General features: G+C 42.7%; 1 protein-coding gene across 2 annotated transcripts in view; it reads right to left on the bottom strand.

The window, feature by feature from the left end:
• The window catches only part of AKAP6 (A-kinase anchoring protein 6), a 633,848-nt gene that overhangs the window by 284,906 nt on the left and 324,120 nt on the right, over positions 1-24,822 (bottom strand). For both annotated transcript variants that reach the window (XM_077261103.1, XM_077261107.1), the window contains exon 6: positions 22,841-22,937. In XM_077261103.1, coding sequence (XP_077117218.1) covers positions 22,841-22,937 — 97 coding nt within the window. The remainder of the gene's footprint in view (positions 1-22,840; positions 22,938-24,822) is intronic.

The raw sequence follows: 24,822 nt of genomic DNA, 5'->3' as shown, positions 1-24,822 counted from the left end.
CAGCTCCTCCTCTACCACTTTAAGAAAAATATCTACAGAGTCCAACCCACCAGCCGGTGGTGCTCTAGTACTCTTCCGTTTAAGTGACGTAAAGGGGCCCAAGCCAACACTATGTTCATTCTCACTAAGCAAGTCAGTCAAGATATTAACAGTCTCAAGGTCTTCAACTGGAATGCCCATAGTCTCACATCTCTCCCTATCTGCCTGAAGATGAAACTTATGCCACTTAAGTTTACGTGCAAAAAGATTAACGTCCTTGACCCAACCAAATGCATCATATCTAGTTGTGGGTACGAAATTGAGGCCCTTGATTAATATATTATATTCATCGTATGACAATTTATAGTTGCTCAGATTAACAATTTGTCCTGACCCCACAGGATTTAGGTCATCCTGTTTCTCAATGGGTATCCCAGTGGGGTCCTTTGCTCCAAAAAAGAGGAGGCCGATGAGGAGGGTAAGAGAGATGGGGGTATAGGTACTGTTGCCCCTGATGGTATTCCACCTGTTACAATGGTAGAGGTATTCACATGAGACCCTGTCTGTAACCGCATATCCCCTGCTGGTCCCATAGGGGCATCCAGATGTGTATTGTAATTCTGCCATCTGCGTCTCTGCCCTCTACCTCGTGTTCTCCCCCTCTGTCTCCACCTCCCTCTAGAGTTGGACCGCTCCCTGTCAGAGTTATCTGTTTCTGATGATGAAATGTCAATGCGATGTTCCCGTTGGGAGTTCAAAAAATTATACGCCCTCTTTTCTTTGAATTCCGTAAAATCTCTCGTAAATTGAAAATGTTTCCTATCCTTAATATTTGTCTGGAATTTCTCAATGGAGGTTTGCAGCAGAGATTCCCTCCTTGTAAATTCGGGATCGGATTTAAATACCAGCGTTTTATCTATAAGTTCTCCCAACACCTTTCTTGTGCGTTCAAAATTAATTTTTTCCTCTTCAATTAAAATTGTCATGAACCTACATGAAGATGCTATAGATTCCTTTTCCCAAGCTTGCATAAGCTGAGGGTTAACCAATCTTGGTGAAGGGGAGAGATTAATTCTCAGACCACTAGGTACAATATTATTTTTCAAATAATTCTCAAGGGCCTTTATTTCCCAAAATGATTTAATATTATTTTTATAACCCACAAATAGTTCATTGAACAAATTCTTAATGGACAACGAGCTGCTGTTCCTTGACGGACCACAGTCTGTGGAAAAAGCTAAATTTGCATCCTCCACCCATTGGTCAGTATTGATGGGCAAGCTTGGGAAAAGGAATCTATAGCATCTTCATGTAGGTTCATGACAATTTTAATTGAAGAGGAAAAAATTAATTTTGAACGCACAAGAAAGGTGTTGGGAGAACTTATAGATAAAACGCTGGTATTTAAATCCGATCCCGAATTTACAAGGAGGGAATCTCTGCTGCAAACCTCCATTGAGAAATTCCAGACAAATATTAAGGATAGGAAACATTTTCAATTTACGAGAGATTTTACGGAATTCAAAGAAAAGAGGGCGTATAATTTTTTGAACTCCCAACGGGAACATCGCATTGACATTTCATCATCAGAAACAGATAACTCTGACAGGGAGCGGTCCAACTCTAGAGGGAGGTGGAGACAGAGGGGGAGAACACGAGGTAGAGGGCAGAGACGCAGATGGCAGAATTACAATACACATCTGGATGCCCCTATGGGACCAGCAGGGGATATGCGGTTACAGACAGGGTCTCATGTGAATACCTCTACCATTGTAACAGGTGGAATACCATCAGGGGCAACAGTACCTATACCCCCATCTCTCTTACCCTCCTCATCGGCCTCCTCTTTTTTGGAGCAAAGGACCCCACTGGGATACCCATTGAGAAACAGGATGACCTAAATCCTGTGGGGTCAGGACAAATTGTTAATCTGAGCAACTATAAATTGTCATACGATGAATATAATATATTAATCAAGGGCCTCAATTTCGTACCCACAACTAGATATGATGCATTTGGTTGGGTCAAGGACGTTAATCTTTTTGCACGTAAACTTAAGTGGCATAAGTTTCATCTTCAGGCAGATAGGGAGAGATGTGAGACTATGGGCATTCCAGTTGAAGACCTTGAGACTGTTAATATCTTGACTGACTTGCTTAGTGAGAATGAACATAGTGTTGGCTTGGGCCCCTTTACGTCACTTAAACGGAAGAGTACTAGAGCACCACCGGCTGGTGGGTTGGACTCTGTAGATATTTTTCTTAAAGTGGTAGAGGAGGAGCTGTTGAGGATTAACCCCAAAGATATTAGGTGGGATCCACCATCCAATCTCACTGAATCTGAGACACTGGCTCTAAGTGATTTAGAAAATAATAAAGAGATTGTCATCAAGCCCTCCGATAAGGGGGGTAATTTGGTCCTGATGAATCATGACCAGTATATGACCATGTGCCAGTTGATACTGGATGATAGAAAAACATATGAAATCCTCAAGAGGGATCCTACCTTGCCTTACACTGACATTCTCATAGATATCTTGGCTAAGGGTCTAGACTGTGGGTTGCTGACTAAGGATGAATTTGATTTTCTTTCCCCATCTCTTCCCCTGGTGCCTGCCTTTTATTGTCTTCCCAAAATACACAAGGGGATTGCTCCACTCAGAGGGCGCCCCATTGTGTCCGGTGTGGACTCTTTGGGTCAAAATGTGGGGATCTATGTTGATCGTATTTTACGTTCATTTGTGACTTCATTACCCTCATATCTGAGGGATACTATGGATCTACTCACTAAACTTGAGGACATGGATATTGGGACTGACACGTATCTTGCGTCCATTGATGTGGAAGCATTATATAGCAATATTCCACATGAGGCAGGCATCAGGGGGATGGAATTTTTTCTGAATACTCGTGCTAATCAGTGTACCCCGCATAACAAGCTGGTTGTTGAACTTATGACATACATCTTGAATCATAACTACTTCCTGTTCTATGGGAGGACCTACCACCAGCTCAGGGGGACGGCGATGGGGAGCCCTTGTGCCCCATCGTATGCCAACCTCTTCCTGGGCTGGTGGGAGGAGACCATTATTTTTGTGGATGAGGCCTGGTGGTTCCCTAAGATTTTATTTTGGTCGAGATTTATCGACGATGTGTTCATCTTATGGACGGGCACTGTGGATGAATTCAATCGGTTCATCTTATGCATTAATGATAATGATATCAATATGAGATTCACTTCGGAAATACATAAGGAGTCTATTAATTTTCTTGACCTTAATATTCAGAAAAATCATAGGGGTGGGATCTCCACCAGGACCTTCAGAAAACCTACGTCCACCAATGGTCTCCTTAGATGGGATAGTTTCCATCCAGGATCCCTGCGCAGAGGTATCCCTAAAGGTCAATTTCTGCGTATCAGGAGGAATTGCTCCGACAACCAAGAATTTATTGCACAGGCCTATGATCTTAAACATAGGTTCAGCCAGAGGGGGTACCCAGGTAGAGTGTTGGATGGGGCATGGAGGTATGCAGCTGGTTGTGCCCGTCGTGATTTACTTCATCCATCACCTAAAATTGATGTCTCTGAGGTCCCTAGAATCATTGGCATGTTTGACAATAAGTCTAATGCGGTACAGAATATTTTAAAAAAACACTGGGGGATTTTGCTAGCTGACCCCGATCTTAGGGATTTTGTCCCACTCACCCCAAAAATCACATATAAGAAGGGTAGATCGTTAAAAGACAGATTGGTTCATAGTTTTTATGACAGACCCAAACCACCAGGCACATGGCTGGATCGGAAGCCCTGTGGTACCTTCAGATGTGGTGACTGTAAATTCTGTCCGTGGGTGAGAAGGGAAAAAACCTTTAAGAGTACCATGTCGGCCAGGATTTATTGTATGAGGGACTTTGCCAATTGTAAGTCTGAGGGAGTGGTATACATGGCCACATGCCTGTGCCCTCTTAATTATATTGGCAAAACCAAGAGAGAATTACGGAGACGCGTTGGCGAGCATCTCGGCGATATAAAACATAAACGGGACACGCCACTGGCCAAACATGTCAGAATGACCCATTCAAATGATACTAGATCTATCTCCTTCTGCGTCCTTGAAGTGGTGCGACGTAACCCACGAGGAGGTAACTTGGATAAATTACTTCTACAAAAAGAATGTCAATGGATCTTCAGGCTGCGGACCCTTGTACCGGATGGTCTGAATGAACAGCAAAATTATTGTTGTTTTTTGTAGGTCAGTTTTCCATTATCACTGGCCAGACTTGTAGTCCGGGCTTTTGCCTGGCATATTCTATTATTTATTTATAGCTTTTTTCATCATTTTTTTGTTCATCTATACACATATTTTGCGAGTTATATCTCCTCCCTGCTTGGCTTATAGGGGGTGGTGCTATTATGAGCTAAGGCTCTTATTTTGAATGTGGTAGTAAGATATAATTTATTGCAATTGGCATAATATGCTTTCCACCGTCTATTACTGGTGGTAATGTATGTTAGTTCCCAGTTTCGGTGTGTTTTACACATTTTGCCATCTTTATTATATATGTGTGTGTACCAATTGTGGGTGGCTATGTACGGCGCTGGCTTTATTATGCGGTCAGGCCAGCGCTGCAGTGTGTCTTCTTGCTGCGCTCCACCCCCCTGTGGGATTGGTTGGCTGTACGAACGCCCCAGTTACCTCTGCCGTCACCAGTCCTCTCTGTAGTTAGCGCATGCGCCGTTCGTAGCAATCGCCTGGCGCGCCGCTAGAGTGTCACAGCGCACTGGCCCCAGTATGGGGGCAGTTCTGCGCTCCATAAATATGGCGGCCAGTATAATTAAGCATTGCGCTTCCTGAGGTTTGTGCCTGGTCCATTTCGGTAACTACATAGCACTTCGCTAAATAGGAAGTGCGCATTAAGGAGCGTGTATATATGGGAGGTATGTTTAGATAATTATCGCAGCCCTTTTTCTTTATTATCTACACTGCCATATGTGTATCTAAATCTCTCCTGATGAACCCAAACACATGGGGGAAACGCGTCGAGAGGAATGGTGAGATGTTTCTCACCATTAAGTCATCAAACTGAGCCATCACGTCTGGACTATTTGCGGTCTATAGCAGATGAGTATTATCTCATTGTGTACCTATATATTAATGTTCATTACACACTTTAGAGGTCTGCAAAAATATCGGTTCCAGCGGTTTATGGCACCATCTTAGCTATTATGTGGCATTTGTACCTTTGCATGTTTTTAATTGTTGGTCAGCTATAATTAGGTTTGATCTGGATGGTGTCCTCAGCATCATTTTGTTTCCCTGGTCTTTTTCTAATTCTCTGGCTTGCCGTTTTTTGCCCTCTATTACAAATGGTGGATGTGTGTGTATATAGGTATATCTATTCTTGGGCCTCACAGCACATTGGAAGGGAGGGCCTGTGATGCTGTTTAAAGTGACATTACACATATTTATATGTACAAGTTATATACAGCCATCTGGCATTCTGCTTCACAATCTATCCCTTATAGGGAGTAGCCAGGAGACCAGGGAGAGTCATCGGACGAGCGGGGGCGCCATTTCTCGTTTTCTTCAAGGGTGCCAACCCCCGCATCTAGGTAGTCTTGTTCTTAGTACTGATTCCTAGCCTGTAGGGATAGTATATATATTTTTCTGTACACCCTTCTAGTTTTAGTATATATCACGTGTGCTATTAACTATATATTTGTTACAGGGGTTATCTAGGGATTGACAACCCTCCCTGCACATTGTAGCTGACCTATCAGACAGGGCATTTATTGTATATAAATTAATTTTTTGTTTTGTGTTGCATATTTAATTTAATAAAGTATTGGATTTTAATAGGGGGTTTTCTCTGTTGTAATACTGGTCAATTTCCCTCTATACACATATTTTTGTGAGCTCTTTTCGTTCTTTGGTATATTTATGGCTGGCTTTTTATCTGGGCCCATCAATACTGACCAATGGGTGGAGGATGCAAATTTAGCTTTTTCCACAGACTGTGGTCCGTCAAGGAACAGCAGCTCGTTGTCCATTAAGAATTTGTTCAATGAACTATTTGTGGGTTATAAAAATAATATTAAATCATTTTGGGAAATAAAGGCCCTTGAGAATTATTTGAAAAATAATATTGTACCTAGTGGTCTGAGAATTAATCTCTCCCCTTCACCAAGATTGGTTAACCCTCAGCTTATGCAAGCTTGGGAAAAGGAATCTATAGCATCTTCATGTAGGTTCATGACAATTTTAATTGAAGAGGAAAAAATTAATTTTGAACGCACAAGAAAGGTGTTGGGAGAACTTATAGATAAAACGCTGGTATTTAAATCCGATCCCGAATTTACAAGGAGGGAATCTCTGCTGCAAACCTCCATTGAGAAATTCCAGACAAATATTAAGGATAGGAAACATTTTCAATTTACGAGAGATTTTACGGAATTCAAAGAAAAGAGGGCGTATAATTTTTTGAACTCCCAACGGGAACATCGCATTGACATTTCATCATCAGAAACAGATAACTCTGACAGGGAGCGGTCCAACTCTAGAGGGAGGTGGAGACAGAGGGGGAGAACACGAGGTAGAGGGCAGAGACGCAGATGGCAGAATTACAATACACATCTGGATGCCCCTATGGGACCAGCAGGGGATATGCGGTTACAGACAGGGTCTCATGTGAATACCTCTACCATTGTAACAGGTGGAATACCATCAGGGGCAACAGTACCTATACCCCCATCTCTCTTACCCTCCTCATCGGCCTCCTCTTTTTTGGAGCAAAGGACCCCACTGGGATACCCATTGAGAAACAGGATGACCTAAATCCTGTGGGGTCAGGACAAATTGTTAATCTGAGCAACTATAAATTGTCATACGATGAATATAATATATTAATCAAGGGCCTCAATTTCGTACCCACAACTAGATATGATGCATTTGGTTGGGTCAAGGACGTTAATCTTTTTGCACGTAAACTTAAGTGGCATAAGTTTCATCTTCAGGCAGATAGGGAGAGATGTGAGACTATGGGCATTCCAGTTGAAGACCTTGAGACTGTTAATATCTTGACTGACTTGCTTAGTGAGAATGAACATAGTGTTGGCTTGGGCCCCTTTACGTCACTTAAACGGAAGAGTACTAGAGCACCACCGGCTGGTGGGTTGGACTCTGTAGATATTTTTCTTAAAGTGGTAGAGGAGGAGCTGTTGAGGATTAACCCCAAAGATATTAGGTGGGATCCACCATCCAATCTCACTGAATCTGAGACACTGGCTCTAAGTGATTTAGAAAATAATAAAGAGATTGTCATCAAGCCCTCCGATAAGGGGGGTAATTTGGTCCTGATGAATCATGACCAGTATATGACCATGTGCCAGTTGATACTGGATGATAGAAAAACATATGAAATCCTCAAGAGGGATCCTACCTTGCCTTACACTGACATTCTCATAGATATCTTGGCTAAGGGTCTAGACTGTGGGTTGCTGACTAAGGATGAATTTGATTTTCTTTCCCCATCTCTTCCCCTGGTGCCTGCCTTTTATTGTCTTCCCAAAATACACAAGGGGATTGCTCCACTCAGAGGGCGCCCCATTGTGTCCGGTGTGGACTCTTTGGGTCAAAATGTGGGGATCTATGTTGATCGTATTTTACGTTCATTTGTGACTTCATTACCCTCATATCTGAGGGATACTATGGATCTACTCACTAAACTTGAGGACATGGATATTGGGACTGACACGTATCTTGCGTCCATTGATGTGGAAGCATTATATAGCAATATTCCACATGAGGCAGGCATCAGGGGGATGGAATTTTTTCTGAATACTCGTGCTAATCAGTGTACCCCGCATAACAAGCTGGTTGTTGAACTTATGACATACATCTTGAATCATAACTACTTCCTGTTCTATGGGAGGACCTACCACCAGCTCAGGGGGACGGCGATGGGGAGCCCTTGTGCCCCATCGTATGCCAACCTCTTCCTGGGCTGGTGGGAGGAGACCATTATTTTTGTGGATGAGGCCTGGTGGTTCCCTAAGATTTTATTTTGGTCGAGATTTATCGACGATGTGTTCATCTTATGGACGGGCACTGTGGATGAATTCAATCGGTTCATCTTATGCATTAATGATAATGATATCAATATGAGATTCACTTCGGAAATACATAAGGAGTCTATTAATTTTCTTGACCTTAATATTCAGAAAAATCATAGGGGTGGGATCTCCACCAGGACCTTCAGAAAACCTACGTCCACCAATGGTCTCCTTAGATGGGATAGTTTCCATCCAGGATCCCTGCGCAGAGGTATCCCTAAAGGTCAATTTCTGCGTATCAGGAGGAATTGCTCCGACAACCAAGAATTTATTGCACAGGCCTATGATCTTAAACATAGGTTCAGCCAGAGGGGGTACCCAGGTAGAGTGTTGGATGGGGCATGGAGGTATGCAGCTGGTTGTGCCCGTCGTGATTTACTTCATCCATCACCTAAAATTGATGTCTCTGAGGTCCCTAGAATCATTGGCATGTTTGACAATAAGTCTAATGCGGTACAGAATATTTTAAAAAAACACTGGGGGATTTTGCTAGCTGACCCCGATCTTAGGGATTTTGTCCCACTCACCCCAAAAATCACATATAAGAAGGGTAGATCGTTAAAAGACAGATTGGTTCATAGTTTTTATGACAGACCCAAACCACCAGGCACATGGCTGGATCGGAAGCCCTGTGGTACCTTCAGATGTGGTGACTGTAAATTCTGTCCGTGGGTGAGAAGGGAAAAAACCTTTAAGAGTACCATGTCGGCCAGGATTTATTGTATGAGGGACTTTGCCAATTGTAAGTCTGAGGGAGTGGTATACATGGCCACATGCCTGTGCCCTCTTAATTATATTGGCAAAACCAAGAGAGAATTACGGAGACGCGTTGGCGAGCATCTCGGCGATATAAAACATAAACGGGACACGCCACTGGCCAAACATGTCAGAATGACCCATTCAAATGATACTAGATCTATCTCCTTCTGCGTCCTTGAAGTGGTGCGACGTAACCCACGAGGAGGTAACTTGGATAAATTACTTCTACAAAAAGAATGTCAATGGATCTTCAGGCTGCGGACCCTTGTACCGGATGGTCTGAATGAACAGCAAAATTATTGTTGTTTTTTGTAGGTCAGTTTTCCATTATCACTGGCCAGACTTGTAGTCCGGGCTTTTGCCTGGCATATTCTATTATTTATTTATAGCTTTTTTCATCATTTTTTTGTTCATCTATACACATATTTTGCGAGTTATATCTCCTCCCTGCTTGGCTTATAGGGGGTGGTGCTATTATGAGCTAAGGCTCTTATTTTGAATGTGGTAGTAAGATATAATTTATTGCAATTGGCATAATATGCTTTCCACCGTCTATTACTGGTGGTAATGTATGTTAGTTCCCAGTTTCGGTGTGTTTTACACATTTTGCCATCTTTATTATATATGTGTGTGTACCAATTGTGGGTGGCTATGTACGGCGCTGGCTTTATTATGCGGTCAGGCCAGCGCTGCAGTGTGTCTTCTTGCTGCGCTCCACCCCCCTGTGGGATTGGTTGGCTGTACGAACGCCCCAGTTACCTCTGCCGTCACCAGTCCTCTCTGTAGTTAGCGCATGCGCCGTTCGTAGCAATCGCCTGGCGCGCCGCTAGAGTGTCACAGCGCACTGGCCCCAGTATGGGGGCAGTTCTGCGCTCCATAAATATGGCGGCCAGTATAATTAAGCATTGCGCTTCCTGAGGTTTGTGCCTGGTCCATTTCGGTAACTACATAGCACTTCGCTAAATAGGAAGTGCGCATTAAGGAGCGTGTATATATGGGAGGTATGTTTAGATAATTATCGCAGCCCTTTTTCTTTATTATCTACACTGCCATATGTGTATCTAAATCTCTCCTGATGAACCCAAACACATGGGGGAAACGCGTCGAGAGGAATGGTGAGATGTTTCTCACCATTAAGTCATCAAACTGAGCCATCACGTCTGGACTATTTGCGGTCTATAGCAGATGAGTATTATCTCATTGTGTACCTATATATTAATGTTCATTACACACTTTAGAGGTCTGCAAAAATATCGGTTCCAGCGGTTTATGGCACCATCTTAGCTATTATGTGGCATTTGTACCTTTGCATGTTTTTAATTGTTGGTCAGCTATAATTAGGTTTGATCTGGATGGTGTCCTCAGCATCATTTTGTTTCCCTGGTCTTTTTCTAATTCTCTGGCTTGCCGTTTTTTGCCCTCTATTACAAATGGTGGATGTGTGTGTATATAGGTATATCTATTCTTGGGCCTCACAGCACATTGGAAGGGAGGGCCTGTGATGCTGTTTAAAGTGACATTACACATATTTATATGTACAAGTTATATACAGCCATCTGGCATTCTGCTTCACAATCTATCCCTTATAGGGAGTAGCCAGGAGACCAGGGAGAGTCATCGGACGAGCGGGGGCGCCATTTCTCGTTTTCTTCAAGGGTGCCAACCCCCGCATCTAGGTAGTCTTGTTCTTAGTACTGATTCCTAGCCTGTAGGGATAGTATATATATTTTTCTGTACACCCTTCTAGTTTTAGTATATATCACGTGTGCTATTAACTATATATTTGTTACAGGGGTTATCTAGGGATTGACAACCCTCCCTGTACATTGTAGCTGACCTATCAGACAGGGCATTTATTGTATATAAATTAATTTTTTGTTTTGTGTTGCATATTTAATTTAATAAAGTATTGGATTTTAATAGGGGGTTTTCTCTGTTGTAATACTGGTCAATTTCCCTCTATACACATATTTTTGTGAGCTCTTTTCGTTCTTTGGTATATTTATGGCTGGCTTTTTATCTGGGCCCATCAATACTGACCAATGGGTGGAGGATGCAAATTTAGCTTTTTCCACAGACTGTGGTCCGTCAAGGAACAGCAGCTCGTTGTCCATTAAGAATTTGTTCAATGAACTATTTGTGGGTTATAAAAATAATATTAAATCATTTTGGGAAATAAAGGCCCTTGAGAATTATTTGAAAAATAATATTGTACCTAGTGGTCTGAGAATTAATCTCTCCCCTTCACCAAGATTGGTTAACCCTCAGCTTATGCAAGCTTGGGAAAAGGAATCTATAGCATCTTCATGTAGGTTCATGACAATTTTAATTGAAGAGGAAAAAATTAATTTTGAACGCACAAGAAAGGTGTTGGGAGAACTTATAGATAAAACGCTGGTATTTAAATCCGATCCCGAATTTACAAGGAGGGAATCTCTGCTGCAAACCTCCATTGAGAAATTCCAGACAAATATTAAGGATAGGAAACATTTTCAATTTACGAGAGATTTTACGGAATTCAAAGAAAAGAGGGCGTATAATTTTTTGAACTCCCAACGGGAACATCGCATTGACATTTCATCATCAGAAACAGATAACTCTGACAGGGAGCGGTCCAACTCTAGAGGGAGGTGGAGACAGAGGGGGAGAACACGAGGTAGAGGGCAGAGACGCAGATGGCAGAATTACAATACACATCTGGATGCCCCTATGGGACCAGCAGGGGATATGCGGTTACAGACAGGGTCTCATGTGAATACCTCTACCATTGTAACAGGTGGAATACCATCAGGGGCAACAGTACCTATACCCCCATCTCTCTTACCCTCCTCATCGGCCTCCTCTTTTTTGGAGCAAAGGACCCCACTGGGATACCCATTGAGAAACAGGATGACCTAAATCCTGTGGGGTCAGGACAAATTGTTAATCTGAGCAACTATAAATTGTCATACGATGAATATAATATATTAATCAAGGGCCTCAATTTCGTACCCACAACTAGATATGATGCATTTGGTTGGGTCAAGGACGTTAATCTTTTTGCACGTAAACTTAAGTGGCATAAGTTTCATCTTCAGGCAGATAGGGAGAGATGTGAGACTATGGGCATTCCAGTTGAAGACCTTGAGACTGTTAATATCTTGACTGACTTGCTTAGTGAGAATGAACATAGTGTTGGCTTGGGCCCCTTTACGTCACTTAAACGGAAGAGTACTAGAGCACCACCGGCTGGTGGGTTGGACTCTGTAGATATTTTTCTTAAAGTGGTAGAGGAGGAGCTGTTGAGGATTAACCCCAAAGATATTAGGTGGGATCCACCATCCAATCTCACTGAATCTGAGACACTGGCTCTAAGTGATTTAGAAAATAATAAAGAGATTGTCATCAAGCCCTCCGATAAGGGGGGTAATTTGGTCCTGATGAATCATGACCAGTATATGACCATGTGCCAGTTGATACTGGATGATAGAAAAACATATGAAATCCTCAAGAGGGATCCTACCTTGCCTTACACTGACATTCTCATAGATATCTTGGCTAAGGGTCTAGACTGTGGGTTGCTGACTAAGGATGAATTTGATTTTCTTTCCCCATCTCTTCCCCTGGTGCCTGCCTTTTATTGTCTTCCCAAAATACACAAGGGGATTGCTCCACTCAGAGGGCGCCCCATTGTGTCCGGTGTGGACTCTTTGGGTCAAAATGTGGGGATCTATGTTGATCGTATTTTACGTTCATTTGTGACTTCATTACCCTCATATCTGAGGGATACTATGGATCTACTCACTAAACTTGAGGACATGGATATTGGGACTGACACGTATCTTGCGTCCATTGATGTGGAAGCATTATATAGCAATATTCCACATGAGGCAGGCATCAGGGGGATGGAATTTTTTCTGAATACTCGTGCTAATCAGTGTACCCCGCATAACAAGCTGGTTGTTGAACTTATGACATACATCTTGAATCATAACTACTTCCTGTTCTATGGGAGGACCTACCACCAGCTCAGGGGGACGGCGATGGGGAGCCCTTGTGCCCCATCGTATGCCAACCTCTTCCTGGGCTGGTGGGAGGAGACCATTATTTTTGTGGATGAGGCCTGGTGGTTCCCTAAGATTTTATTTTGGTCGAGATTTATCGACGATGTGTTCATCTTATGGACGGGCACTGTGGATGAATTCAATCGGTTCATCTTATGCATTAATGATAATGATATCAATATGAGATTCACTTCGGAAATACATAAGGAGTCTATTAATTTTCTTGACCTTAATATTCAGAAAAATCATAGGGGTGGGATCTCCACCAGGACCTTCAGAAAACCTACGTCCACCAATGGTCTCCTTAGATGGGATAGTTTCCATCCAGGATCCCTGCGCAGAGGTATCCCTAAAGGTCAATTTCTGCGTATCAGGAGGAATTGCTCCGACAACCAAGAATTTATTGCACAGGCCTATGATCTTAAACATAGGTTCAGCCAGAGGGGGTACCCAGGTAGAGTGTTGGATGGGGCATGGAGGTATGCAGCTGGTTGTGCCCGTCGTGATTTACTTCATCCATCACCTAAAATTGATGTCTCTGAGGTCCCTAGAATCATTGGCATGTTTGACAATAAGTCTAATGCGGTACAGAATATTTTAAAAAAACACTGGGGGATTTTGCTAGCTGACCCCGATCTTAGGGATTTTGTCCCACTCACCCCAAAAATCACATATAAGAAGGGTAGATCGTTAAAAGACAGATTGGTTCATAGTTTTTATGACAGACCCAAACCACCAGGCACATGGCTGGATCGGAAGCCCTGTGGTACCTTCAGATGTGGTGACTGTAAATTCTGTCCGTGGGTGAGAAGGGAAAAAACCTTTAAGAGTACCATGTCGGCCAGGATTTATTGTATGAGGGACTTTGCCAATTGTAAGTCTGAGGGAGTGGTATACATGGCCACATGCCTGTGCCCTCTTAATTATATTGGCAAAACCAAGAGAGAATTACGGAGACGCGTTGGCGAGCATCTCGGCGATATAAAACATAAACGGGACACGCCACTGGCCAAACATGTCAGAATGACCCATTCAAATGATACTAGATCTATCTCCTTCTGCGTCCTTGAAGTGGTGCGACGTAACCCACGAGGAGGTAACTTGGATAAATTACTTCTACAAAAAGAATGTCAATGGATCTTCAGGCTGCGGACCCTTGTACCGGATGGTCTGAATGAACAGCAAAATTATTGTTGTTTTTTGTAGGTCAGTTTTCCATTATCACTGGCCAGACTTGTAGTCCGGGCTTTTGCCTGGCATATTCTATTATTTATTTATAGCTTTTTTCATCATTTTTTTGTTCATCTATACACATATTTTGCGAGTTATATCTCCTCCCTGCTTGGCTTATAGGGGGTGGTGCTATTATGAGCTAAGGCTCTTATTTTGAATGTGGTAGTAAGATATAATTTATTGCAATTGGCATAATATGCTTTCCACCGTCTATTACTGGTGGTAATGTATGTTAGTTCCCAGTTTCGGTGTGTTTTACACATTTTGCCATCTTTATTATATATGTGTGTGTACCAATTGTGGGTGGCTATGTACGGCGCTGGCTTTATTATGCGGTCAGGCCAGCGCTGCAGTGTGTCTTCTTGCTGCGCTCCACCCCCCTGTGGGATTGGTTGGCTGTACGAACGCCCCAGTTACCTCTGCCGTCACCAGTCCTCTCTGTAGTTAGCGCATGCGCCGTTCGTAGCAATCGCCTGGCGCGCCGCTAGAGTGTCACAGCGCACTGGCCCCAGTATGGGGGCAGTTCTGCGCTCCATAAATATGGCGGCCAGTATAATTAAGCATTGCGCTTCCTGAGGTTTGTGCCTGGTCCATTTCGGTAACTACATAGCACTTCGCTAAATAGGAAGTGCGCATTAAGGAGCGTGTATATATGGGAGGTATGTTTAGATAATTATCGCAGCCCTTTTTCTTTATTATCTACACTGCCATATGTGTATCTAAATCTCTCCTGATGAACCCAAACACATGGGGGAAACGCGTCGAGAGGAATGGTGAGATGTTTCTCACCATTAAGTCATCAAACTGAGCCATCACGTCTGGACTATTTGCGGTCTATAGCAGATGAGTATTATCTCATTGTGTACCTATATATTAATGTTCATTACACACTTTAGAGGTCTGCAAAAATATCGGTTCCAGCGGTTTATGGCACCATCTTAGCTATTATGTGGCATTTGTACCTTTGCATGTTTTTAATTGTTGGTCAGCTATAATTAGGTTTGATCTGGATGGTGTCCTCAGCATCATTTTGTTTCCCTGGTCTTTTTCTAATTCTCTGGCTTGCCGTTTTTTGCCCTCTATTACAAATGGTGGATGTGTGTGTATATAGGTATATCTATTCTTGGGCCTCACAGCACATTGGAAGGGAGGGCCTGTGATGCTGTTTAAAGTGACATTACACATATTTATATGTACAAGTTATATACAGCCATCTGGCATTCTGCTTCACAATCTATCCCTTATAGGGAGTAGCCAGGAGACCAGGGAGAGTCATCGGACGAGCGGGGGCGCCATTTCTCGTTTTCTTCAAGGGTGCCAACCCCCGCATCTAGGTAGTCTTGTTCTTAGTACTGATTCCTAGCCTGTAGGGATAGTATATATATTTTTCTGTACACCCTTCTAGTTTTAGTATATATCACGTGTGCTATTAACTATATATTTGTTACAGGGGTTATCTAGGGATTGACAACCCTCCCTGTACATTGTAGCTGACCTATCAGACAGGGCATTTATTGTATATAAATTAATTTTTTGTTTTGTGTTGCATATTTAATTTAATAAAGTATTGGATTTTAATAGGGGGTTTTCTCTGTTGTAATACTGGTCAATTTCCCTCTATACACATATTTTTGTGAGCTCTTTTCGTTCTTTGGTATATTTATGGCTGGCTTTTTATCTGGGCCCATCAATACTGACCAATGGGTGGAGGATGCAAATTTAGCTTTTTCCACAGACTGTGGTCCGTCAAGGAACAGCAGCTCGTTGTCCATTAAGAATTTGTTCAATGAACTATTTGTGGGTTATAAAAATAATATTAAATCATTTTGGGAAATAAAGGCCCTTGAGAATTATTTGAAAAATAATATTGTACCTAGTGGTCTGAGAATTAATCTCTCCCCTTCACCAAGATTGGTTAACCCTCAGCTTATGCAAGCTTGGGAAAAGGAATCTATAGCATCTTCATGTAGGTTCATGACAATTTTAATTGAAGAGGAAAAAATTAATTTTGAACGCACAAGAAAGGTGTTGGGAGAACTTATAGATAAAACGCTGGTATTTAAATCCGATCCCGAATTTACAAGGAGGGAATCTCTGCTGCAAACCTCCATTGAGAAATTCCAGACAAATATTAAGGATAGGAAACATTTTCAATTTACGAGAGATTTTACGGAATTCAAAGAAAAGAGGGCGTATAATTTTTTGAACTCCCAACGGGAACATCGCATTGACATTTCATCATCAGAAACAGATAACTCTGACAGGGAGCGGTCCAACTCTAGAGGGAGGTGGAGACAGAGGGGGAGAACACGAGGTAGAGGGCAGAGACGCAGATGGCAGAATTACAATACACATCTGGATGCCCCTATGGGACCAGCAGGGGATATGCGGTTACAGACAGGGTCTCATGTGAATACCTCTACCATTGTAACAGGTGGAATACCATCAGGGGCAACAGTACCTATACCCCCATCTCTCTTACCCTCCTCATCGGCCTCCTCTTTTTTGGAGCAAAGGACCCCACTGGGATACCCATTGAGAAACAGGATGACCTAAATCCTGTGGGGTCAGGACAAATTGTTAATCTGAGCAACTATAAATTGTCATACGATGAATATAATATATTAATCAAGGGCCTCAATTTCGTACCCACAACTAGATATGATGCATTTGGTTGGGTCAAGGACGTTAATCTTTTTGCACGTAAACTTAAGTGGCATAAGTTTCATCTTCAGGCAGATAGGGAGAGATGTGAGACTATGGGCATTCCAGTTGAAGACCTTGAGACTGTTAATATCTTGACTGACTTGCTTAGTGAGAATGAACATAGTGTTGGCTTGGGCCCCTTTACGTCACTTAAACGGAAGAGTACTAGAGCACCACCGGCTGGTGGGTTGGACTCTGTAGATATTTTTCTTAAAGTGGTAGAGGAGGAGCTGTTGAGGATTAACCCCAAAGATATTAGGTGGGATCCACCATCCAATCTCACTGAATCTGAGACACTGGCTCTAAGTGATTTAGAAAATAATAAAGAGATTGTCATCAAGCCCTCCGATAAGGGGGGTAATTTGGTCCTGATGAATCATGACCAGTATATGACCATGTGCCAGTTGATACTGGATGATAGAAAAACATATGAAATCCTCAAGAGGGATCCTACCTTGCCTTACACTGACATTCTCATAGATATCTTGGCTAAGGGTCTAGACTGTGGGTTGCTGACTAAGGATGAATTTGATTTTCTTTCCCCATCTCTTCCCCTGGTGCCTGCCTTTTATTGTCTTCCCAAAATACACAAGGGGATTGCTCCACTCAGAGGGCGCCCCATTGTGTCCGGTGTGGACTCTTTGGGTCAAAATGTGGGGATCTATGTTGATCGTATTTTACGTTCATTTGTGACTTCATTACCCTCATATCTGAGGGATACTATGGATCTACTCACTAAACTTGAGGACATGGATATTGGGACTGACACGTATCTTGCGTCCATTGATGTGGAAGCATTATATAGCAATATTCCACATGAGGCAGGCATCAGGGGGATGGAATTTTTTCTGAATACTCGTGCTAATCAGTGTACCCCGCATAACAAGCTGGTTGTTGAACTTATGACATACATCTTGAATCATAACTACTTCCTGTTCTATGGGAGGACCTACCACCAGCTCAGGGGGACGGCGATGGGGAGCCCTTGTGCCCCATCGTATGCCAACCTCTTCCTGGGCTGGTGGGAGGAGACCATTATTTTTGTGGATGAGGCCTGGTGGTTCCCTAAGATTTTATTTTGGTCGAGATTTATCGACGATGTGTTCATCTTATGGACGGGCACTGTGGATGAATTCAATCGGTTCATCTTATGCATTAATGATAATGATATCAATATGAGATTCACTTCGGAAATACATAAGGAGTCTATTAATTTTCTTGACCTTAATATTCAGAAAAATCATAGGGGTGGGATCTCCACCAGGACCTTCAGAAAACCTACGTCCACCAATGGTCTCCTTAGATGGGATAGTTTCCATCCAGGATCCCTGCGCAGAGGTATCCCTAAAGGTCAATTTCTGCGTATCAGGAGGAATTGCTCCGACAACCAAGAATTTATTGCACAGGCCTATGATCTTAAACATAGGTTCAGCCAGAGGGGGTACCCAGGTAGAGTGTTGGATGGGGCATGGAGGTATGCAGCTGGTTGTGCCCGTCGTGATTTACTTCATCCATCACCTAAAATTGATGTCTCTGAGGTCCCTAGAATCATTGGCATGTTTGACAATAAGTCTAATGCGGTACAGAATATTTTAAAAAAACACTGGGGGATTTTGCTAGCTGACCCCGATCTTAGGGATTTTGTCCCACTCACCCCAAAAATCACATATAAGAAGGGTAGATCGTTAAAAGACAGATTGGTTCATAGTTTTTATGACAGACCCAAACCACCAGGCACATGGCTGGATCGGAAGCCCTGTGGTACCTTCAGATGTGGTGACTGTAAATTCTGTCCGTGGGTGAGAAGGGAAAAAACCTTTAAGAGTACCATGTCGGCCAGGATTTATTGTATGAGGGACTTTGCCAATTGTAAGTCTGAGGGAGTGGTATACATGGCCACATGCCTGTGCCCTCTTAATTATATTGGCAAAACCAAGAGAGAATTACGGAGACGCGTTGGCGAGCATCTCGGCGATATAAAACATAAACGGGACACGCCACTGGCCAAACATGTCAGAATGACCCATTCAAATGATACTAGATCTATCTCCTTCTGCGTCCTTGAAGTGGTGCGACGTAACCCACGAGGAGGTAACTTGGATAAATTACTTCTACAAAAAGAATGTCAATGGATCTTCAGGCTGCGGACCCTTGTACCGGATGGTCTGAATGAACAGCAAAATTATTGTTGTTTTTTGTAGGTCAGTTTTCCATTATCACTGGCCAGACTTGTAGTCCGGGCTTTTGCCTGGCATATTCTATTATTTATTTATAGCTTTTTTCATCATTTTTTTGTTCATCTATACACATATTTTGCGAGTTATATCTCCTCCCTGCTTGGCTTATAGGGGGTGGTGCTATTATGAGCTAAGGCTCTTATTTTGAATGTGGTAGTAAGATATAATTTATTGCAATTGGCATAATATGCTTTCCACCGTCTATTACTGGTGGTAATGTATGTTAGTTCCCAGTTTCGGTGTGTTTTACACATTTTGCCATCTTTATTATATATGTGTGTGTACCAATTGTGGGTGGCTATGTACGGCGCTGGCTTTATTATGCGGTCAGGCCAGCGCTGCAGTGTGTCTTCTTGCTGCGCTCCACCCCCCTGTGGGATTGGTTGGCTGTACGAACGCCCCAGTTACCTCTGCCGTCACCAGTCCTCTCTGTAGTTAGCGCATGCGCCGTTCGTAGCAATCGCCTGGCGCGCCGCTAGAGTGTCACAGCGCACTGGCCCCAGTATGGGGGCAGTTCTGCGCTCCATAAATATGGCGGCCAGTATAATTAAGCATTGCGCTTCCTGAGGTTTGTGCCTGGTCCATTTCGGTAACTACATAGCACTTCGCTAAATAGGAAGTGCGCATTAAGGAGCGTGTATATATGGGAGGTATGTTTAGATAATTATCGCAGCCCTTTTTCTTTATTATCTACACTGCCATATGTGTATCTAAATCTCTCCTGATGAACCCAAACACATGGGGGAAACGCGTCGAGAGGAATGGTGAGATGTTTCTCACCATTAAGTCATCAAACTGAGCCATCACGTCTGGACTATTTGCGGTCTATAGCAGATGAGTATTATCTCATTGTGTACCTATATATTAATGTTCATTACACACTTTAGAGGTCTGCAAAAATATCGGTTCCAGCGGTTTATGGCACCATCTTAGCTATTATGTGGCATTTGTACCTTTGCATGTTTTTAATTGTTGGTCAGCTATAATTAGGTTTGATCTGGATGGTGTCCTCAGCATCATTTTGTTTCCCTGGTCTTTTTCTAATTCTCTGGCTTGCCGTTTTTTGCCCTCTATTACAAATGGTGGATGTGTGTGTATATAGGTATATCTATTCTTGGGCCTCACAGCACATTGGAAGGGAGGGCCTGTGATGCTGTTTAAAGTGACATTACACATATTTATATGTACAAGTTATATACAGCCATCTGGCATTCTGCTTCACAATCTATCCCTTATAGGGAGTAGCCAGGAGACCAGGGAGAGTCATCGGACGAGCGGGGGCGCCATTTCTCGTTTTCTTCAAGGGTGCCAACCCCCGCATCTAGGTAGTCTTGTTCTTAGTACTGATTCCTAGCCTGTAGGGATAGTATATATATTTTTCTGTACACCCTTCTAGTTTTAGTATATATCACGTGTGCTATTAACTATATATTTGTTACAGGGGTTATCTAGGGATTGACAACCCTCCCTGTACATTGTAGCTGACCTATCAGACAGGGCATTTATTGTATATAAATTAATTTTTTGTTTTGTGTTGCATATTTAATTTAATAAAGTATTGGATTTTAATAGGGGGTTTTCTCTGTTGTAATACTGGTCAATTTCCCTCTATACACATATTTTTGTGAGCTCTTCTGTCAGTGTGACATAGCTTAATTCATTAGTGTGGTATAAGTGTTTTACAATGAGAATAATCAGCAACATATTCCACTTCTGTCTGCTGGGAAATCTTCCTTTGGGTATTTTCCTACCTCATCTTTAAGATGCAGTTAGAACAGTTGAGTTTTCCAAGTGAAAACGCTTTAAAAAAAATGATAGCGGTCGTTTTCCTGAAACGTCTTCACTGGCGTCTCATCGGTCTTTTTTTCCGGCGTATACACTTTGAAGCGTATAGAGCAGGTGGCTTCTAAGTGAAGCTGCCTAAAGAATGAACATGTTACTTGTCTGAAAGGGGTTGTCCACTACTGGGACAACCCCTTCTCAATCCCTATGTTGCACCATTGCAAAATAATAACACTAAGGGTATGTGTCCACGTTCAGGATTGCATCAGGATTTGGTCAGAATTTTACGTCAGTATTTGTAAGCCAAAACCAGAAGTGGGTGATAAATGCAGAATTGGTGCATGTGTTTCTATTATACTTTTCCTCTAATTGTTCCACTCCTGGTTTTGGCTTACAAATACTGATGGAAAATCCTGACCAAATCCTGATGCAATCCTGAACGTGGACACATACCCTTATACTCTCCTTTTAAGAACGAACATAAGACTATGTGCATTATGTTCATTATTCGTGGCACTTTTTCAAGCAGATTTCAAGTGAAAAAAGATGTCATGTGCATAATATTTTGAATGGGAAGATGAAGTTTTTTATGTGGTCATCCTAAAGTGGGTTTTCGGCTTCCCAGCTTCCCTTTTGCCAGTCGAGCTGATGATTGATAATTTGGATCCGTGGCAATGGTTGAGCCGGTTGTCCAAATTGTGTGCTCTCTGATGCTGCGAGCAGAAGCAGCTCAGTCTGCTTTAGCAGCACTGCACTCCTTGCCCAGGCAAATGGCTTCCTCAGATAAACTGCAGAGGTGGCTGGTAACCTAAGCAATGAGCAGTAAACTATAACATTAAATAGAACCTGTCACCTGGGAAAATACTATTTACCTAAATACCTAAAAATATAGGGTTAGCATGCAGGTAAACAGCATTACAATGTTATATCAACCGGCCCTGCAGTACGCTTTCTGAGGAAGCTGCAAGCAAAACGTACGTTAGAGGGTCCAGGCTGGTAAACATGCGTTACTTCTGTAATGCTTACATTCCCTATGCTGGGGAAGTGCCCATGTGAGCAACTCATGGGAGCTCACTAACATGCATTTGCACTTTAACTCCTTACATTTACACCTTATATAGTTTTTTCTTATAGGAGCACTTTCCTCACATGTGGACTATAATTTTGTTATATGCTGACACATGCTTGTAGATCTATGCATCCCTTGGATTTTGGAATACTACACTGTCTACATGGGAGTCATAGTCATGGGAGCTGTCAATCAAAGTGCTGGGGAATGGCTACAGTATAGTGAATTGAGTCTTGAGCGGTGACTCCACTGCTCCCTGCATGCTCCTTTTATTGAAAGCAGGCAGCTCCTAGGCGGAAATAAGTTAATTTTTTCCCAGAAGCTGCACCTTCAGTCAAACATCAAGGTAGCACTATAACACTATTTACTTGTAGATTTACCCTATAGCTGCAGGTAAATAGCATTTTCCAAGGTCACAGGTTCCCTGTAAAAAGAAGTAAATTGTGAAGTTGTTTGCTTTTAGGCTGTGTGCACACGTTGCGTTTTTTTCCCTATAAAAACGCATAAAAACCGCATACATTATGCATCCCATCATTTAGAATGCATTCTGCAATTTTTGTGCACTTTATGCGTTTTTTTCTGCAAAAAAAACGCATCGCGGTAAAAAACGCAGCATGTTCATTAATTTTGCGGCTTTTTCGCGTTTTTCCCGCTATTTAATGCATTGGAAAGCTCCGAAAAAACGTGTAAAAATGCGCAAAAAACGCATGCGGATTTCTTGCAGAAAATGTCCGGTTTTGCTCAGGAAATTTCTGCAAGAAATCCTGAACGTGTGCACATAGCCTTACAAGCAGTTTCCAACTTTAACAATTTCAGCAGATGAGAACCCCTTAACTAGTTGCATAATGTCCTACAAAACGTGTGATGTTTTATAAATTAAGTAAAAAGATTACATTACTGTTTTATATGGGCTCCAATACCTGGCCTGTGAGAAACCAGCACTTCCATTAGTCGATGACCTTCTTCCAACACTGCATCCTTAAGCGAACTGTGACCGTCCACGCTCTGCTTAAAGTTCTACGAGAGAGAAAAAGTTCATGTTGACTGCAAAACAGTGACTAATCACTTGTACTGTAACACTCATTAAGTGTAAGGCTACTTTCACACATCAGGTTTTTTCCGTCACGCAGGATCCGGCGTCGCGCCAGAGCAACGGATCCAGCGTAAATTGTAAAAAACTGATGAAACGGATCTGTTTTTCCACGGGATCCGAGTAGCGGATCCGGCAAAAAAAACTGATCCTTTTCATCCATTCTTTTATCCATTTTACGACGGATCCGGTTTTTAAAAACGCCCATGGCTACTGAAAACCTACATATACTGTGTTCCTACAGCCCATCTTAGACAGGTTGTAGAGGAGCAAGTGGTTGGAGAGCAAGATGGAAGGCGTTATTGTGAATATTCTGAAGATGAACATGGATTTTACTGTGGAGGCGAATAGTTTAAGAGCGATTGTTCAGGAGAAGGAGCGAGAGAGACAGCAGGGCATCATGCGTCAGCGTTTGTGGATCCATCCCAACACAGCACAGAGAATGACGCTGTGAGTCTTTTCAACTTTATACATGGAGCTACGAGGAGACCCAGAGAAGTTTTTCAGCTATGTGCGGATGAAAGCTGAGAACTTCGACTTGTTGGTGGAACGGATTGGACACCTCATCACAAGAAGTGATACCTATTGCCGTTTCTCTGTTTCACCTGCAGAGCGTCTGATGGTGACTCTACGGTAAGTCTACGTTCACATTTGCGGTCTGCGCCGCAGCGTCAGGCGCCGCAGCGTCGCCGCATGCGTCATGCGCCCCTATATTTAACATGGGGGCGCATGGACATGCGTCGCACTTGCGTTTCGCGCCGCATGCGTCACTGCGGCGCATGCGTCCGGGCGCAGAGGACGCAGCAAGTTGCATTTTTGCTGCGTCCAAAATCAATCAAAAAAAGGACGCATGCGGCGCAAAACGCAGCGTTGTGCATGCGTTTTGCTGCGTTTTTGTTTGCGTTGTGCGTTGCCGACGCTGCGGCGCACAACGCAAATGTGAACGTAGCCTTAGCCATTTCTATTGTTTTTAAAATATTATTTTTTTGTATCTCCAACTGTTGTAGATGACTCATAACTGTAATGTTATTACTGGTATTTTGTACTAATTATTCTTTGTTTGTCACAGATTCCTTGCAACTGGAGAATCCCTTTCGTCACTACATTTCCAGTTCAGACTTGGGATTTCGACAATATCCGGAATTGTCAAGCACACCTGCCGTGCATTGTGGGACTCTACATGCTGGAGATAGCGGACAAATTCCTGCAAATTTGTCAGCTTCCAAATTGCCTTGGAGGTGTGGACGGGAAACATATCCGCATAGTCAAACGGCCATCGCAGATGCTGAGTACAAATTTATTGTGGTCGATATTGGGGCTTATGGATGCTCAAATGATTCACAAGTGTTTAAAGTGTCTGCTATGGGGCATCATCTGTATGGAAACACCTTTGAATTTCCACCTCCAAGACCGCTTCCTCAAACCTCTGGGTCACCAATGCCATTTGTGTTGGAGATGAAGCCTTTCAACTATCTGAGCACCTGCTGAAACCATACTCCAGTAGTGGATTGACGGCAACTAAACGCATTTTTAATTACCACCTAACACGCGCATGAAGAATGGTGAAGTGCGCTTTTAGGATTTTAACTGCAAAATGGACAGTTCTCTTGACTGCTATCAACCTCAAGGCTGACACTTTTGACGAGGTGGTAAAAGCTTGTGTGGTCCTGCACAATTTTGTTATTTGCAAGGAACAGTTTTCCATTGAAGACCACTCTGAAGAAACCACCTTGCATGACTATCAGAACATTACTTTTAGAAGTTCTGTGGCAGTTTCAAGAATGAGGGACAAATATGCTGAATACTTCGTGT

The sequence above is a fragment of the Ranitomeya variabilis genome, chromosome 1, assembly GCF_051348905.1.
Source record: "Ranitomeya variabilis isolate aRanVar5 chromosome 1, aRanVar5.hap1, whole genome shotgun sequence".
In the NCBI taxonomy this organism is placed as follows: Eukaryota; Metazoa; Chordata; class Amphibia; order Anura; family Dendrobatidae; genus Ranitomeya; species Ranitomeya variabilis.
The sequence above is the reverse complement of the archived record's forward strand: the minus strand, read 5'-3'. Positions and strand labels throughout refer to the sequence as shown.